We start from the raw sequence: 18,522 nt of genomic DNA, 5'->3' as shown, positions 1-18,522 counted from the left end.
TTTAGGATAATAATTAGCTTTACATAAGCGCTCTTGCATCTCGATTTGGGATATAAGAAAATTATCCTCCGTTCTCTTTCTTTTTTTTTTTTTCTTTTTTTTTTTTTTATTAATGTAGCAAAAGGTGAAATCGTCTGTCCCCAGCGCTTCCATCACACCCGACTCAAGACCATCACGAGAGAGGTAAATCACAACATCCTGAGCGAGCATGTGACAGGTGAGATGAGTTGCACAGGGACCGGGGATTTACGTCCCGACTATCCTGAATTTCGACTCCGTAACCTCATGTGACAAGTATTCCATCACATACCAACTCGGATGATCTATGAGATCCTTCCTTTTTTTATTAATGAACCTGTGCCCCGATGCCAAAAAGAAATATTAGGCATCTATTCATTTGCTATCGATAAGTGGAAACTCATAATTTGAGCGAATTCAAGAAATGGATTTCGTAGTTAAGTAAATAAACTCGATCTTCCATTTCGTACATCATCCTCCCAAAGTATATAAGTCACTACAATCACACCTCTACGTCAACAAGAAAGATCGCTCGCACTGATCGGTGGTCCGACAACTTCGACTCGCATCGCTCGTAGCAAAGTTGCTTCAAGCCTTTCCCGATCCACAGGATTCGATCGCACCTAATTTTTTAAAACAAAATCCATAATTCTCACTTCTTTTCCCCACCCAAAAATAAATAAATAAATAAAATTAATTAGTTTAGTTTTACTGACCATGCTGGAGCTCTTCTCTTCTCTTCTTTTGATTCATCATAAATATAACCATAATAATATTCATCAGAGTTAGGTTTATATTTATATGTAGGAGGAAAATTGATGGGGCCCTCGTTCCAACCTTCAAATATTCCTCTTGGGGACAATTCAAAACTTAGCTACAAAATAAAGACATGAGATTTAATTAGGGTTAAAAAAAATTATAAGTTTATTGTTAATGACAATGTAATTTCATACCTGATCATCATCTAACAAGGTTTTCCACTCCTCTCGGTCGACAAGTTGCCTCATTTTCGCATCGGGTAAGGAGATTCGGTAGTTTAAATCTCCGAACAAGACTATATGACTGCACGAAGATGATGAGGACGATAATGATTTGTCGTTAATTGCATTAGTCCTAAGCGTATGAAAAACTTGAAACGCACTTACTCGTGACCGGGAATTTTCTTGGGAGAATTGTTTGAAGAGTCGTTGGCGGCAAAACAAGTCTTGGATAAAATATGAGTGACATTTAGATTCCGAAGCTTTTGGTCTGCCTCTTTTCCTCCTGAACTCAGATGGCAACACACGAAACAAAAACTCGCTCCGCGAAGATAGAATCTAACCGACACCGAACCCTACAAATTATAGATATATATTTTCAAAATTATGATCAAATTTCCCAAATGCAATAAGTCATCTATGACAACCCAAATCATATCGCAAAAGACTTTCCAAATAACAAGTAAACAACAACAACAACAACAACAAAACAATTGCAAATATCATAGTAGATGCCCAAAAGGAGTACGAAAACACCCTCATGCAGTTGTATAAATCCATCTAGTTTCAAGGGATATGATCGACCGATACCTTATTCTTCAAGCAGCGCATGATGCCGCAACCAACAGAGGAGACACAAAGGTTCCTGATTAATCCTGAAAGATCTTTCCTCGCCCAAACTGAGATCAGAATCCCAACCATTTGCTTGCTCATTATACAATTGAACTCGACATGATCAACACCCCCTTGTTTCATAGGGTACACCTTGTGATGATGCTCCGATTTTACTTCACGAGGCTTCTTATTCTCCTCCTCGGTTCGATGACATTTGTTCAGAGTTGCTCCGATGAGTGAGTTCCACTTCATGGCCACCCTGTTCCTTTCAGGACCAAGCACATTTCTAGTGCTCAGTGGCACAATCTCTTGAAACCTTAAACCCATTGAGCAGTCATATCATAATACTGAAACTATACAAAACGGTATAGAATTCGATATGTATATACCCGAGAACATAAATGTCGTAGGAGTCGCGATTTGTGCCCAACCAATCCTCCAAATTGAGACTGTTTGATGGTGTGATGGCTCCGACATTCCAAGTGCCGACAAAGACTCTGAAATTTGAAAGAGATGGTGTTAGTTTTCTCATATGTGGATGTGTTCAAGAGAAGAGTAGAGTTTAAGTGTACGCGAAAGAAGCTCACTTGTATGTGGCCGCATTAGGCATCTTCTCGCGACGAGACCATAAAATCAATCACAAGTTATGAGGAGAAGTGTGAAGTTTGAGGGAATATTTAAGGAGAAAGAAAGGAAGGATGTCATTAAGGGCACCTTCTCTTCTTAGTTAGACATATTACGGGGTTTAAGTCTAGAATGTTCTTGCGATTGTTTTTTGTGTAATTAACTTGTTATGTAGCTTCATTCAATTTGTGGAGGAGAGGGAGATGAGGATGATGATGTGGTAGTAGGTTTGGGGGAGGTTGAGGTGATAGGGGAGACAAGGGTTCAATAAAGAAAATGAATGATTTTGCAAGTTGATGATAATTTGATTCCATGTGGAGTTTTAGAACATATATAATTAGATTGAAGATCTTTAGTACTAAAAAAAAAATACACTCAACTGTTAATGTGCAAAGTTGAGAAGTTCTTAGATCTAAGTTGTTCGAACAAGGGTCTTAGAGGGATGAGATAATGATTTCATTAGTATAATAATAATCATCATTATATTATGAATTTATTTTACTCCCACTTGATAAGGAGGGGTTGAAGGACATTCAAGCATTAGTTATACAATGGACAAGGGCTCGGAGAAGAAGGCTAAAGTCAAGACTATCCGCGAAACAACGGCTGAATTCTGACATTTATATATTAAATAATGTGAGATATTTTCTATTTTGTCTCATGCTAAGAATGATAATTTTATTATAAATTTATTTATTCCCACTTGCTTGGTTTTGAATATATTCTCTTAGCTTTGTGACCTCTAGTTTTACTATTTTTTATTTTGAATTGTTTAAGTATTCTAACTATTCAATTTTTTTAATAAAAAAATGGCTTAGAAAAACAAAATTAATGGCTCCAAAAAATTAGAGCCATGAATTTTTTTTAACTCTTAATAGATCTAATAATTATGTATAATTGGTTGGAGTGTGTCATCTTCTCAAGCTAAATATTATTTATCCTTAATATGGGCAGTGAAGATTAGCCAAGTCCATTTTAAAAATATCACTTCATTGAGAAAAATAAAATAAAATCAGTAGAATCTATATGGAAGTTGATGTTTTTCATTTAGTAAGATGGAAAAGATTAATTACAACAAAAAGAAAGTAATAATTGTGAAAATTTGCTTTTTCAAAGATGAAATGTTGATTTTTTTTATTTAAAAAATTAAACCTAATAGTACAACAAATACATAAGAATAAATAAAAATAAAGTTATATATATATATATATATAAAATAATAAGAGAGAAAATATTAATAACCATCTCAATATAATCATATCTATGTATCTCTTAACCAAATATAAAACAATAATAGAAACGTCACTTGGTTCTTCTCCAATGACAGACTCAAAATCATATTATTAGTCAGAACACCAATGAAAATTCTGCATAGAGCTCAACAAAAAAAAAAAGAATGTAATGTAGTCGATAATAATGATGATGATAAGAGTGTTGAAATTGATACTTTGTCTCCATGGAAATCTACAATTGTGCTTCACTAAATAAAACAGATAAATGCATTGTGTGCACAACTACTCAACACAAAAATATCTTGCAACAAAATATTTCAAGTGGTTTTATTTAATTAGTGAAAGAATAGGAAATCTTAATCTTGTTGCATTATGGACCTCAAATTTATGTAACCACTGTCCTCAACTTCAACTTGCATGAATAAAAAATGAAAGCAATTAGGTTAGCTCATGTTATCAGTTGTGCATTGAACAAATGGTAAAGAATAAGAGACATTAAATATGGAATGGATCTAGAAAAGATTATCATCATTCAAGAAAAGAGTAATCCAATAGTATCAGAAACATTTATAGTCCAAGGGTCGATAGTAATTAGTTTGACTAAATCAATTCATGGTTTAATATGCAATTCAACTAATTAACCAACTTATTCAATTAGTGAATAAGTTATCCAAAGCTCTTCTGATCAAGTTTCTATAGCTATGGATCAAAAAACAACTTAAGAATATTTTATATAGATAATGTAGTAAAGCAAATACAATCAAATAAAACTTTTTCCTTTTTCCTTTTGCAAGAAAAAAAGGGAAGAACAGAAGGTATATGATCCATGTCCAAGTAGCTTAGTTGAGTTCCAACACTGATTTCTTTTCCATTATTTTTCTCCATGAAGCACCAAAAGAAAAACAATATAAAATTAACAAAACTTCACTATTTTTCACTAGTGAAGAAAACCTCCTTTTTGTAAAAAAATATATTTTGTACTTGTTCGATACATGATTTATCAATGTACATGGACTATTATGCGGTACAAAATACAAGTACTCCAATCTCATGCAAAATGGAAATGCTAAGGATTAGTTCAAACTTCAAGCCAAAGGGATTCTTTTCATTTATACTTAACTATTCCTCTCTAACAAAATGCAAACACAACTTTATCACATGCATTTGCTCAGTGAAGTTGTGCAATGAATTGCATTGAATGTCAAAACTGAGCATGATGCATCAGTTGTCGATATACTTACATGCTTGCAATCAACAAGTATAAAGATACGAATGTTCGCAAAATCAATCATTTTCAACCTGAAGTACTCGGTGCAGCATCCTAGCTTGCTTGCCGAGTTTTTGAATATGTTGATATGATGGAACTTGCCTTACTAACTGATTGCGACGTGAGGCCCAAACTTTTCTTGGCAACAAGCCAAATGACCCAGAAGAATCCAATCCATCCTGCAACAATGTTTAAACGACGAGAATTTAATTCAAATCACAAATATATTTCCAAAAAAAAAAAAAAAGATTTAGGTAGCAGTTATATAAATGCATATATGGGTTGGGTTGAATCCGATCAATTCTCGATCAAAATTGATCTGATCCAAGTTTTCAGATTAAGGCCAATTGACCTGAAAGCATTCAGAACCAAGAACAATAAATTTGACCCCTACCCAAGTCGCATTGGGTTAGTAAAAGGTTTTTTGACTACATCAAGGTACTTACTGCGATGTTCATTTAACACACTTCTGTCATGCAACATCAATTAAATTCTAATAACAGAAACTAAAAATTTATAACGAAAGACGTCAAAAGATATATGTACCACACAATCCTAGGATTCTTAATCTTTTGATAGTGAATATTATTAATGTTATCATAATCTATGGTAGGTACAAATTTCACAAAGTAAATTACTCCAATTAATGTAAAGATGAGTAATTGGTGGTTTACTTTGTATGCAATAAAATTCAAGTGATTAAATCATTATATAATTAAATTTGAATGGGTTAGATGCAGTAAACAACTCACTTGAAAGAGATGTAAAAATAATTATACAGGTAGGGATCTTTCACAAGGGAACGATTGCAGATCACTGAGAAAATGCTATGAAAAAATATTTCTCGAGAAAAATACAATTACCACTTATTTTTTATTTTGTTTGGAATATAAATTGATTCTTTCATCCTAAAGGGCATCTGAAAATATAAACAATTGATGATAAGAATTTATTACATACCAGTAGCTACCATGATGGCTATGATTGTTGAGATAGTTGTTATGGAGATTGCAAAAGCTGCTATGGATAATGTGCCAATATAAATTGCGATTAAGCATGAAAAGAAGAAAGCCAAAAAACCACCAGCAGCTACCAAAGACACCAGTAGAGAAACAATAACAGCATTTAGTGTGGCTGTGAACAAGAAACATAAAAAAATCAGCAAGCCTGTCAAAGCCAGAAGAGTGATTGTTCCAACCTGTCATGCAGAAAAGAATTTGATAAGTCGTTTTCAATGTTCGCTAGAGTGAAAAACATATTAGTCATTGCAGTGGCATAACATGTGTGTGACAGTGAAATGTGTTACACAGATAGGCTTGCTTTAGGCATAGAGTATCCAAACAAGATGAATGAATTGATATATACTTGTAGGGTGATTTAAAACAACAGCAGTATCCAAAAAAGCAATCTTGTTCTCAAAGAAAAAATGAAAGAATAGGATTGTGATAAAGAAATCAAGAACGAAGATTTCTTGGAAAGAGATTGTTCAGTAAACAGTATACAAGGCAATGCTACTATTGAATCAATTAGATGCTTCCAGTGCAACAGCATGCTGTACTAACTATATTAGTTATCCATATGATGGGACTTTTAAGACGTCAAGCACTAAGATTTCTTATTAGAGACTTACGATACAATAGCATACAAAGAAATGCTGCAGTTGAATTAAACAGATACTTATAGTACTCAGTACTGTACTAACTATATTAGTTCATTATATGATGGAATTTAAAAATAAAAAATAAAAAATAAAAAAATCAAGCACTAAGTTTTCTTATGCAAGACTTGTGATGCAAAAGTTAGAGCAGTTGAATTAACTAGAAACTTCTAGTGCCACAAAGTACTGTGCTCACTATATTAGTTCTTCATTTGATGGAATTTTTAAGAAATCAAACACTAAGACTTCTTGTAAGAGATTAAAAAATGAAATGGCATACAAAACAATGGTGCAGTTAAATTAACCAGATAATTCAAGTGCAGAAGAGTACTGTACTCATGGTTTCTTCATAAGATGGAACTTTTGTAATTTGTGAATCAAGCAACAGGATATATAGGAAGATCTAAAGGCATTCAGAGTATGACTTCTGTAAACTTGCACCAACACATTTGGATATGATTAAAACCAGAAAAGTGGGAACTTTGTGTAGAATTCAAACTTAAAGAGAATAACTCATGCATCTCAACAAATCATACAAAAGTTTCACCATGCGTAAAAGTAAACTGCAGAAACTGAATGGGGAGAAAAAGGTCTCCTAGAACTGCACAACTCAGTAAAAGGCAGCCAGTAACTCTATGTGCGTCGTTCTTATCAATTTTTGCTAATTTGTAGTTTGTGTTGTTATGTTCATTGCTATATCTTGACTACAGAACACATGTATTAGGCTATCTATTGTTTAACATTCATTTTGTCTTAGCAGATGCATTTTGTTGGCGTGATTATGTTGCCAAATTGTTTCATCGACGCGGGTTGGATTGATGGCTTCCTCATTGAGCATGAAAATTGTGCATGTGTCAGATTTTTTACAACTTGTTCATCTGAATGCAGTTTAAAAAATTGAAGGCCCTCTTCATAGGTCGAATTACTAAAGAAGCAGCTATTGTCATACCATGGAATTTCTATCAGTACACATCGAACAAAGAATCCTAAATCATCCAGCATTCAGCTTGCAATCTCTTCAAAAAAAAATTTTTTTTAAAAAAAAGTGAGCAGAGTGGGATCCTTTTGGATTTCCGCAAACGCAAATTACACACCTCGATCTAAAATTCAAGGTCTAAAGAAAGCAAGAAGAGAGCCTTAATGGCTACGCGTACCGAGATGACAAAGATGGCGCGAATGGAGCCGCCGCGACGAGTCCAGAGGCGGAGGTTCCTCGAGGAGTTTCTCGACGCTTCCTGAAGGCGGGGAGAGGACTTAGAAAAGGAGAACATGATCCATGGGAAGAGAGAGGACGGAGGCGACGAAACGACGCCGGCGACGAAATCGCAAAGGACGGAATAGAGCGTATCGCCGCCGCGGCCAGCGACGACGGGATCGAGCTCGATCTCGATCCGCCCGCGAACGCCTTCCTCGCCACTGGCGATGGTGTTGGATCTCGTCTTGGCGGTCTTGCACTCGTCGGAGTCCGTCATCTCGTCCTGGCTCTCCGCCTCACGCGCGAAGTAACGCTGAGAGAGAGGGATTTTGCTGGTTTTACAGCACGTGTATCTGATGATTTTGTAGGTCCGACACCACCATTAAAAAAAATTAGGCAAAAATTATTATAACAACTGCAGAACTGAATAAATTAACCGCGCGTGTGACTTGCAGTGTGACCTGATTACATTCCATATAGTTCGATATTACAACGAATCAATGCACATAGAATTTCAAAAAAAATCCTATCCCACCGGTCTCCTTTTGAAAATTACATAATTATCTTTAAATATACTGATTTTGATTTTGATAGTTTGATTTCAAATTTAAATCCTGAATCAATCGATTATTATCGATTAATCGTGTGAACATGATAAATTATGATTATGATTTAATAACTACTATAATATAATATTATTAAATAAGATAAATCCATATTATAACAATTACAATTTTATAATTATTATAATATGAATATTAGATAAACAAGTTAAGTCTATATTATAACAACTATAAAATAGTGTATTACAATATGAATATTATTAAATAAATCAAATCTGTATTATAATAATTAGAATGATAACTATTATAACATAAATATTATTAAACAGGTATGAAATTTGAAATTGACCTACCAAAATTACCTTCCTCCCAAGTTGCCTTTGTCCCAGGAGTGTGCGTGCTCATCGATAAGGTTGAGGGAGAGGAGCCAAGAGCCACTTCTGAGGCAGGACAAGTAAACAAGAGGCATATGAATGTGACAATCCCATGTGTACTAATTAAGTGAACCGATCGATCAATGTTGAATGAATCATCAAGGCCTTGGCCTTTCAACCTTAATTGATGAAAGGTTGATAGATTCAACAAACTATTTCTAAATAAAGAAGTGAAATAGCATATTAGTACATTAAACTTTTATCTTCATCAAAATAGTATAACATACCTCATCTCCATGTTTGATCCCGAGCAGGAGCAGATTGATCAAAAGTTGCTAGTTCATACAAAAGCAATCAAACTTATCCACCCATCGACTAAGGTTGTATGAATTGAGATCGCAGTATCAACATCATTATGCTCAAATATTACCTTTTGGTTAACTAGTAATGTCTCAATTGTGCTAATGTTACTAATTGTGTGGCAAACAATATGATTCGTGTGATGCGCTAATGTTACTAGTGCATCGAACTTCTTACTTATCATTTATTCAATATCGTCATGTGCAACCAAGAACAACCTCTCTTTGTCACTTATCACGGAGACATCGAATATCCTGCCGCCATCCTCTGCTAAAATATATAAACCTGAGCAGTTTAGCAGCTCTTGAGAGGATTTTATGAGCTCATCTATGGTCTTGGGGATCCACAACGTTGCTCCCTCTTTTCTTTTCTCTTTTGGATCCCATGGGTGAAAAGGAAAAACTGTGCATCGCCTCCGTGGCTGTATTATGCCTGAAAAATAGTAAAAATGATTAGTAAATTGTTAGGATATCGGTTAATGTGATATTTTAGGTCTGCAAAATATCAGAATAACAAGCAGCAGATGCACATTTGTGCTCTCTAGAGGATGATAATAGTATGGTATACACATTCTAAAAGGTATTTCATAAATATTGAAATTCCGTAAAGGTGGACAACTTGCAAAGAAGTCTAGAGAACAAAATGAAATTGTGCCATTGATTGAATGGCAAATGGGAAATCATGGTATGTAAAAACCATGGAATGGAGGTCATGGGAAAGCAATCAGTGAAGTACACAGTAGCCTTGTCATAAATTACTAGACTATAGATCCAAAATAAAACAGGGTCGCAGACAATTTATTAAAACAGACGAGTATTCTTCGAGCATGTGAATAAATGAAAGTTGTCTTCACAAATATTTGCAGTAGCAGTGATGTGTATACCTTGATACTCTTCAGCACGCCCAGGAAATTTTGTTAGTTCTGCCTTTTTTGCTTCTTCCAACAGCATCATCATCGACATGTTTCCAGTCTTTAGGCCCTCATCTAATGGAGAATTTCCCCACCTGTAAATTTAGTTGTTTTTTAGAAATGTCTACATCGCATAGCCTACAAAGACATTTTAAGGGAAGATTTTGCATGCTTGGACTAAGGAATTTTCATATAGTCACCACATGAAATCATATAACCTAGCATATCTAACAATGATAGCTTAGTTTACTCTGAATAAGGGTCATCAATGTCTTGCTTTGACAATCAAAGTGCTTTGCTAGTTAGTACACACTAACGAAGAAAGTGTTTTAATTTAGATTAAGGAATAAAATTCAAACGTATCAGAATTGTATATGTATTTTCTCTTCTTCTTCTTCTTCTTCTTCTTCTTTTTTTTTGAAAGGATAGGCATAAAATTCCAAGCTCATTTTGCAACCAAGAATAGTAAAGTTATAAGCTATTCTCTCATTCTCTCAAAGCTGATTAATAGCAATTCCTGTGAACCAAAAATGCAGTCAGTTATTTACTTATGCATTTTTTACAATGTTAAAGGAATTCAAACTCTCTAGAATTGCTTTCATCTCTTAAGCTAACGCTTTGTTCTTAAATACAAAGTATTTTAAGTAGCCTATTCTATAAACAACAAATAACAAGTAGACAAAATTTGAAGACGCTTTATAATTAAGCTACACCCATTTGTAATCAAATTTAGCTCAAGAGACAACTATCACTACCAAATATGGGAAGGAAAAGAAAATTGCCACACTCATGTGGTATTTGACAGGTACACCACTCCAAATACTAGTGATCTCTCTAAATAAAAAAAGTTTAATACTATACATTCAGAGAAAATTTGATAATACACACAGGGATTGAAGGTCGAAATTTTTAAGTTCAAGAGCAAGGAGTTCTAAAGTGGAATCAGATCAAACAAATGCAAGAATGAGTCTAATATTATGTTTTTACAGCTTACCTGTCAACAGCAAATACACTTGCCCCAGCATCTATAAGCATCTTTGTAATAGAGAATAACCCTTCAGAAACAGCTACATGAAGTGGTGTGCGGAGATCATGATTCTTTACATTTGGATCTGCTCCATAGGTCAAAACCCTTCTAACATAATCAGTGTCTCCCCTTGCAACAGCTGCACAAAGATAGCTACCAGCCTCTTTAAGACATAGCTTCCCCCCCTTGCTGAATAGTAAAGAAGCCACCCTATCATGTCCTTGAATAATGGCTTCTAACAACGGTGTGTTTCCAAATTTATCTGGTTGGAATGATCATGATATAATCCTAGTAACTTGAATCTATTGTCCAAAGCAAACTCACTTGTATAAAAACTAAAATAAGCTTACCCATAAGGCTGACATCTACACCTTCTTGAATGAGGAACATGGCAATATCTTCATGACCTCTTGAGGCTGCAAGATGCTGAGGAGTAATTTTAGTGTTAGAAGTAGATGCTGGCACTACCAAGTAATGTAATGATGTTTAAACTTCAAAATTGATATTATTGTTTTGAAGAGAAGCATGTAGTTTCAGTAGAGGAATCACTTATTGTGACAGTTGAAACATGCAGTTTGCTGCCTCCATTTATTAAGATATTCTAACCATTATGCAAATGATGCATTTCATTAATAAAAGTATGAGTGTAACTCTGTAAAACATAGTTAAATTTAAACTATGCATGCTCCTACTGGTGCCTTTTGTAGTTCTAGGTCTAGCAGTAACAAAAACATTTTGTTTTGTAAACAAACTGAGTAATGCTTGTGAACCACAATTGTGTGACGCTGATGTGGGAAGAATATTCCAAATGTTCCCTAATTTCATACCAAAGGTGAACAACCATTATAATCTGTCTTTTTAGGGTCAGCTCCTCCTCTAACTAATCCTTTTAGATGATTCAGATTCCCATAAGAAGCAGCATTGTTAACCCTCAGAGCAATTTCAGCTTCTTGCTTCCCAATATGAAAGGTGATATCAGAATCCAGTTGTTTGATATGGTGGTTCGAATCATTTCCCTTCAAAAAAAGAAGAAAACAAAACAAATAAAAAGGGATAGAAAACAGGTAAACATTATAAGAAGGTTATAGAAAGCAACTAGTCTGAGTTTTGAGCACAACAAAGAAACTTTCAAGAAGACTGAGAGTTTACCTCAAGATTTCTCAAAACTATCCTACCATCCACAAAATACATATCTAGAATAGTTGTTAAAGCTTGCTTATCAAGACGCATCAGTCTACATAGTTCAGAAACTCGAACAGTATATGGCTGAGGGATGTTGCAAAGAATGGCAACTTCTCCAAATGAGCTATTAGGCTCCAATCGTAGATTACTTACTAGTCCATTTTCTCCGATCTCTATTCCTTCCTAGTGTGAAAAAACAAAAAGGAATTAGGATCATATACAACATTAACACAGTTCCATCAATTAGACTATAAATGGTACAACAACTAATTGACATAATGCCAACTGAATCACCAAAGGTGCCAAGTCCATAGATTCTATAAGCCAATATGTATCAAATCTATGTAATGTTAAATCATTCAAAATATTTGCGCATGCTAGACAAAAAGTAGTAAAAGCTACTTATTTTTAGATTGTACATAATTAGAGATCTTGGTCCATCATAAAAATATACAGCAATATAATAAATTAAATTCTAGCAGATTGGCAATAATATAGAATATGATGCTTACCAAGACACCATCACAGACAAAATACAGTTGATCAACTGGATTGCCCTGTTCTAATATCACTTCACCAGGAAGGAAAAACTCCTCCTGAAGTCTAATTACCTGCCACATTAGATTGCTGAATTAGAAACTGCAATACTAAACTGATCTTAGCTTAGGATCTTATATCTTCTGTTCCAATCCTCTGAGTCTTTTGGCATACCTAGATAGCAGAGGGACACTCACAATATATCAAGTGCTGATTAAGAGATTAAAAGCATGAGGATTTAGTTAATACTAGCTCTGTAGTCAAGATAGAAATATAAGAACATTCAAATTCGAAATTGTCCAGAAAGCATCAACTTAGTCAAAGTTAATGAGTGATGCCTTTGTAAGAAAACACTACTTCACAACCTCTGTAACAGAATGTTTAGCAGCTATTGATGGGGTATATCTGTATAATCTTGTGCTTTACAGTAATGCCATATGCACTGAGGCACTCTTGGAAACAGATTTTGGTATGCGGAGTATGCATGTGGAGTCCTCTGAACAGGGGACTGATGTTTATGATTTAAGATCAACCAGATATCTGTACCAAGGTGGTTCCCTGATATTGCCTTCGAGGAAATTTGGGTCATATAATATTCATTTGGTGATAAGTTGTAATAACACCATTTTTACCAAGTTTTCCAATATGTAGTTAGCAAGTATTCAACGTGATAAGATAGGAATCTATATTTACATGAATGATGTATTCAAAGCAAAGAATCTTCATCTCATGAAGGCCGTACAAAAAGAAATTAAAACATGACACAAGTAAAAAATTGGTATATATTTCTTGAAGAATAAAGTTGAAGACTTACAATCTGATTAATGAATTCAGTTGAGCAACCGCTGAAAAGTGGAACTTGTTCGATGTGGGTTCTGTATAATGTTTGAGAAATCTGGAAAAGGAAAAGGTTGGTTAGTATTACACATATTTATTATAAAAGAATAAAATAAAGGCGGCATTATGCACAATGCAATGGGAGAAACCATTATTCTTTATTTTGTACAACTATTAAGAAGGTGATAACAAGCTAGTATGCTAGAACTTTATACACTAAATAGCACATTATCATAATTTCTAGGTACAAGACAGAAAATAAATGTAGCAGATGAATGATGAGGAAATTGAAGTCCTATGACTAGATATACACGAATTGAAGCACCTTAGCACGAATTGAAGCGGGTAGTTCTTGGATTACTGAAGCATCAGTTTGACTACTTTCGTACTGCAGCCTCACATGACTTTTTATCTGGTCACGTATGTCTCTACCTAGTCTGTTTCTGTTCATGTACTTAATAAGATCCTTCATTTTATCTCTGAATTTTTCAGTCTTTGATCCTTTGACAATTAGTGCAGTCATATTACCAAGAAGGTATGCTCCCAGAATCATATCAAAGGAGACATAAACCATTATAAATATCATTTCTCTCAGGTTAACTGCATGTATATCTCCATATCCTACCAGCAACAACACACACAAAAGAGCATTGAATAAAAGTAAAAAATAATTAAACAGAACCAAAGGAATCAGTTTGTATGATTGATCATCATATGTGTGGCAAAAAGGCGAAGCGCTCGCCAAGATTGGTCATCATATATGAACCAATAAGACATGGATGATGTATGGACAATTAATGTTCATGTCTGAAGAAAATATATGACGAGAAAAACAAGACAATGCACAAATATCAGATGCATACATTTATTCAGTGTTTCCATGCAGAAAGATCTTTGCTCCCAAAAATTTTGCCGAATTGAAACTCAAGTTGAGCCACAGCAGAACATATTCAAATTTGAATATCTAGGGATCTCTTTATAGCCACATGTTTCTATGTTATTTATTTATTTATTTTCATTCATAAAGATCAAACATCAACTAAGAATGATCGTTACTTCATGAATTCGGTACTTTTAGTTCCTTGTCATCATCAAGCCATATTTACTCCAACCATTTGAATTGGCTAAGTCCATCTTAGCCCTCTATTGAGCTCTATGTACTGTCTATATTGATAGAATTATTCAAATCATAAATCATTTTTCATTATATAAATGAAATATCCTTTGTTTTACTCTTGCTCGTATGTCTTCCACACTAATTGATTCAACTCTTCTAACTATAAATTTGTTAGTCGCCTTGGAACATGTCCATACCATCTCAATCTATTTTATTTCATTTTACAATTTTGTCTAGTTCTAGAATGCATCATTACAAGTTTGAAACTACTAGTTCTTCAAAAAAAACCAAATCACTAGTCTTTCTCCTGTTGACCAACAATTTTAATTCTGAAAAGAATGATAACTTGACATTTACCACAAAAATAGGCAGTGTCACTGTGTGGTAAGCAGGAGATTATAATCATAATTGAAGCTCAATACATGTTTGTGTTTGTGTCACATTGCATTGGTATAAAGACAAACACAAAACGCAAAAATCCATCTTCTTTCACTGTAAAGTATTTGGACACAACCTTTCTATGTTCAACAAGATATAGCACCTGCATATCTGAGAAACTTAAATACGCTCTTTGTTTCTCCAAGAAAGTCATAGTTAAAAAGGTGAAAAATACAGATCAGTGTCTCTTTAAGCATATAAGAAAATGTGGTTTTTTATTGTTGGAAATGTCAGAAGAGAAATTACCAACAGTCACCATAGTTACTATCGCAAAATATAGTGATGTAATGTAGCGCCTCCAAAGATCAATCTCTCTAAAATGTGAATACTTGTAACCACCCATCTGTAAGCTGCCTATCCATGTATAGTCTTCCATAGATTCAGGTAATGTCGTTGCAAGATAATAGAAAATACAGGCAGCTGTATGAGTGCAATAGAGCTCCACTACTAGAAGTTTGACAATTCTTGTGAACAAGTAATTGATCCGGATATCCTTCTCCAACTTCTGAAAAAAATCTGTAACTCTGCATGCTCGAGTTAATCGAATCAACAAAAGATATCTTATTATTTCTTTATTTCCAGAAGCCTGTATGGTCAATCAATAAATCGATCTCAGTATTAACATCCATGTGCTTTATTGGCTTGAAACTTAGAGATAGAAAAAAAATATATATACTCATGCTCTTTTTTCACTTGTGCCAAAGTGGTAATTTCCCAACATAACTATTTTTGGCTGTTTGGTAGTGCAAATTTGTACAGGTTGTGCAAGTTAGTTTGCAGTACAAATATACCTTTAGAATAAGAGATGTTTTATGTAGATGATATTTTATGGAACCTTAGTAAACAAAATCCAGGTTGATTAAGAATAGCTTAATTGCCTTAGTAATTGGTATTATGAAATGATATAAAACAAGCACTAGAACCATATGCCATTAACAATAGTGTGTTTAGTTCAAAGGAAAAGTTATTCGTTACCCTATTCTAGGAATATCTCTTTCTTACTCTATTCTATTCCTTATCAGTTAGAAAACTAAACACACAAATTCAAATGAACCATCTATTTTGTTCCATGAAAAAACTAAGGAATAGATATTCCTATTCCTATTCTATTCCCTATAAAAACTTATTCCATTTCTTATCAATTTCATTCCAAGAACCAAATTTACAATAAATTTCTTGGTTTAGTGGCATCGTTTTTCTTAATGCTCTAGATCTTAATCACTATTCAAACAAAAGGGTCTGTAAACTACCGGAATAAGATTTTTTAAATCCCCTTAATTGTTTGGCAAGTTAACTTCCTGTTGTTTTTCTTTACTAAAGTTCAAAAATAAAACTAAACCTAAAGTTTGATCCTCATGCAATTAAACTTTTGCTGGTTCATTTATCACCATTGGGCATGTAAAAAATTAATGAATTAATCAGCTGCAAATATATCACCTTCGAAATATCTTGAAAAGAAACAATTGTCATTCTGGAAATTTAGGAATACCTTGTAGATATAATCCCATGGGAAGCAACCGAGCAAGTCAAAAACAAAGCTCGATTTCACGTACCTGAATCACGAAATTTGGGAATACAACCCTTACAGTCAATTCAGTTAATTCAGAGTGAGAAGAGGGACGAGGGGCGAACCGGATGGCGATATCGGTAGGATCGGGAATAATGCGATAGGTGTGGGAGTCGCGGAAGGCGAGGCGGAATTGGACGAAGATGTCGATGAAGAAGGCGAGCTGGCCGGCAATGTCGAGGACGAAGAGGTTCGTGGGGAGCCCGCGGAAGAAGCCAAACTCCATCGGGGTGAAGAAGGAGGAGTACACCGCCCAGAGGAGTATGAACTGAGTCCATAGATGGTACCACCTGCGCCACCACCGCCACCCCCACCCCGGCCGATCGGGATGTCCCGGCGATCGACGAGGAAGAAGCCATTAGACACGAACTAAAAATGTTTGAGAAAATTCTACTTTGCGCCTTCCTCCGAATATCTCATTCTAAATTTATTTTTTTCCCCCTAGTTTTACAGGTAACAATTACCCACTATCGTTTCAGAATTTTCCTTCCCGCATTTTCACGACTGAAAAGGAATCAATGTACAAAACCAACGATGTTTCTCAATTCCATTTTGAGAATTCGAAACACTCTTAAGATTTTCGTTTTCTGGAAGAATATAGAAATTGAAAATAAAACAATTAAATATATATTACATATTACAGCAAATTTGGATCGATTCACCAGTTTCGAATCAAAGGCTATCATCGGTAAAATCGCAATCCCCAGCCTCTCAAATATTTAGCATTTTTAATATATTCTAATTTTAGTTTGAAATATTATCCGATTTCGAACTTGATTGTTATTTTTTCTTTTAATAGTGTATTTGAAGAACATTCATGGGCCCTAGACCATGGTCCGCCCGGGTCCGATTCACTAACTACCGCTGACTCGAAGCAGTGTGGCCGCTCTCCGAAGGCGTCTACTGTGTCATTAATTATTCCCGTGATTCGCAAATACGGATCAGTGACTTCCGTGCCTATCGAGATCGATCGAAAAGAAAAGAAAAAGGTTTTAAAAAATAAAGATAAAACAGTAGAAAAGCGAAAAAATGAGGGAAAGTTCTAGTGTCGGTTGCCACTTTGCGGTTGTCTGGATCGATCTGGAACCGTTCCGCAACAGGGATAGGTGCGTTCCGTGCTCATCGACATCATTCGAAATGAAAGGAAGCACGGACCATCGACATCGATCGAGAAAAAAAAAAAGGAGGAAAAACTGGGGAGTGGGGGTGGTAAGCAATGGGAAAGAGTTTTGAATCGAATAGCACTTACCGGTTATCTGGATGGATCACGAACCGCTCCGACAACTTCTCGGCCCCGCCGGTGGTCCGGCCTCGGAGGAGGGAGAACCGAAGGTCGGGCCGGAGGAGGAACCCCAGGCCGCTGTTCCAGCCCGACGACGAGCCTATCCGCTCCTCTTCCTCCAACTCCTCCACCTCGTACTCGATCCCGTTGTCGTCGACGCCCTTCGACCTCTCCCGGCGAGGCATCACCGCCGCCCCGTCAGCCTTCCGTTGCCACCGAGACTTGCTGACACTCTCCGCCTCCATGGTCGTCGCCGGATGCGATCGATCGGAAGCCTTTGTGAAGGGAGAGGGAATGATTAGCGCAGCCGGTAGTTTGGAAGTAGGAGGGGGAATTTATAAGCTCGCGTTGGGGAAAAAATATTCTCGAATAATAATTTATTAATTTAATTATTTTAAGGGAAAACTTTTCATTCCGCCATTGAAGTTTCTATCTTATTTTCAACGTAGACCTGACGGGGCAACAAAATGACCCGAATACTTTTCATTTTTAAAAAATACTAATTTTGAAATATTTTAGTAACAAACAAATATAAAATTATTAAAATAATTTAAAAATAAATTTTCTAAAAATTAAAGTGAAAGATATTTTAAAAAGTTCCTAAAAATGATGATTTTATGCAATGCGATAACTGAGATTTCCTTGTCAAGAATTTGATGCTTTTTTTATTGACGAATAGTATTCCCATTTCTAGGAACTTTTGATCTATAATTATTTGTTCATGAATCAATTCCTTGGGAATC

The 18,522-nt window shown here is 35.1% G+C and overlaps 3 protein-coding genes across 5 annotated transcripts; all 3 read right to left on the bottom strand.

Annotated features, from left to right (window-relative positions):
• Nucleotides 1-358: 358 nt before the first annotated feature.
• LOC121997640 (type IV inositol polyphosphate 5-phosphatase 9-like) lies at nucleotides 359-3,155 on the bottom strand. Its single transcript, XM_042552157.1, has 7 exons — nucleotides 2,198-3,155; nucleotides 2,000-2,107; nucleotides 1,587-1,926; nucleotides 1,164-1,351; nucleotides 972-1,080; nucleotides 735-892; nucleotides 359-641 (listed from the first exon to the last, which is right to left on the bottom strand). The coding sequence occupies exons 1-7, from the start codon at nucleotides 2,218-2,220 to the stop codon at nucleotides 521-523; spliced, it is 1,047 nt and encodes a 348-aa protein (XP_042408091.1). The 5' UTR covers nucleotides 2,221-3,155; the 3' UTR covers nucleotides 359-520.
• Nucleotides 3,156-3,490: 335 nt separating this feature from the next.
• On the bottom strand, nucleotides 3,491-8,933 carry LOC121997639. 3 transcript variants are annotated; one of them, XM_042552155.1, is made up of 5 exons: nucleotides 8,810-8,933; nucleotides 8,511-8,588; nucleotides 7,545-7,938; nucleotides 5,694-5,931; nucleotides 3,491-4,912 (listed from the first exon to the last, which is right to left on the bottom strand). In XM_042552155.1, the coding sequence occupies exons 1-5, from the start codon at nucleotides 8,818-8,820 to the stop codon at nucleotides 4,788-4,790; spliced, it is 846 nt and encodes a 281-aa protein (XP_042408089.1). In that variant the 5' UTR covers nucleotides 8,821-8,933; the 3' UTR covers nucleotides 3,491-4,787. The 3 variants fall into 3 exon arrangements, with proteins under 3 accessions (XP_042408089.1, XP_042408088.1, XP_042408090.1); XM_042552154.1 differs by lacking the exon at nucleotides 8,810-8,933 and having other exon boundaries at nucleotides 8,511-8,649; XM_042552156.1 differs by lacking the exon at nucleotides 8,810-8,933 and having other exon boundaries at nucleotides 3,492-4,912; nucleotides 8,502-8,605.
• Nucleotides 8,934-9,013: 80 nt separating this feature from the next.
• Nucleotides 9,014-18,087, bottom strand: LOC121997637 (potassium channel KOR1-like). Its single transcript, XM_042552153.1, has 13 exons — nucleotides 17,747-18,087; nucleotides 16,563-16,787; nucleotides 16,420-16,483; nucleotides 15,177-15,516; nucleotides 13,701-13,996; nucleotides 13,353-13,433; nucleotides 12,514-12,612; nucleotides 11,969-12,184; nucleotides 11,647-11,835; nucleotides 11,170-11,245; nucleotides 10,787-11,081; nucleotides 9,766-9,887; nucleotides 9,014-9,314 (listed from the first exon to the last, which is right to left on the bottom strand). The coding sequence occupies exons 1-13, from the start codon at nucleotides 18,022-18,024 to the stop codon at nucleotides 9,067-9,069; spliced, it is 2,529 nt and encodes an 842-aa protein (XP_042408087.1). The 5' UTR covers nucleotides 18,025-18,087; the 3' UTR covers nucleotides 9,014-9,066.
• Between the last annotated feature and the right edge of the window lie 435 nt (nucleotides 18,088-18,522).

Source organism: Zingiber officinale, chromosome 6A (assembly GCF_018446385.1).
Source record: "Zingiber officinale cultivar Zhangliang chromosome 6A, Zo_v1.1, whole genome shotgun sequence".
Taxonomy (NCBI): Eukaryota; Viridiplantae; Streptophyta; class Magnoliopsida; order Zingiberales; family Zingiberaceae; genus Zingiber; species Zingiber officinale.
This window is presented reverse-complemented; position numbering and strand designations above follow the sequence as displayed.

Excerpts from the sequence above, each read along its gene's own strand:
- LOC121997639 (XM_042552154.1), bottom strand. The coding sequence starts at position 8,617 with ATGCCTCTTGTTTACTTGTCCTGCCTCAGAAGTGGCTCTTGGCTCCTC. Across the intron at positions 7,939-8,510 it reads AAAGGCAACTTGGGAGGAAG|ATACACGTGCTGTAAAACCA; the intron begins GTAATTTTGGTA and ends CAAAATCATCAG. Across the intron at positions 5,932-7,544 it reads GCGCCATCTTTGTCATCTCG|GTTGGAACAATCACTCTTCT; the intron begins GTACGCGTAGCC and ends TCTGCATGACAG.
- LOC121997640 (XM_042552157.1), bottom strand. The coding sequence starts at position 2,220 with ATGCCTAATGCGGCCACATACAA. Across the intron at positions 2,108-2,197 it reads CCTAATGCGGCCACATACAA|AGTCTTTGTCGGCACTTGGA; the intron begins GTGAGCTTCTTT and ends TTCAAATTTCAG. Across the intron at positions 1,081-1,163 it reads AAGAAAATTCCCGGTCACGA|TCATATAGTCTTGTTCGGAG; the intron begins GTAAGTGCGTTT and ends ATCTTCGTGCAG.
- LOC121997637 (XM_042552153.1), bottom strand. The coding sequence starts at position 18,024 with ATGGAGGCGGAGAGTGTCAGCAAGTCTCGGTGGCAACGGAAGGCTGAC. Across the intron at positions 12,185-12,513 it reads TTGTCTGTGATGGTGTCTTG|GAAGGAATAGAGATCGGAGA; the intron begins GTAAGCATCATA and ends TTTTCACACTAG. Across the intron at positions 11,082-11,169 it reads TGTAGATGTCAGCCTTATGG|ATAAATTTGGAAACACACCG; the intron begins GTAAGCTTATTT and ends CATTCCAACCAG.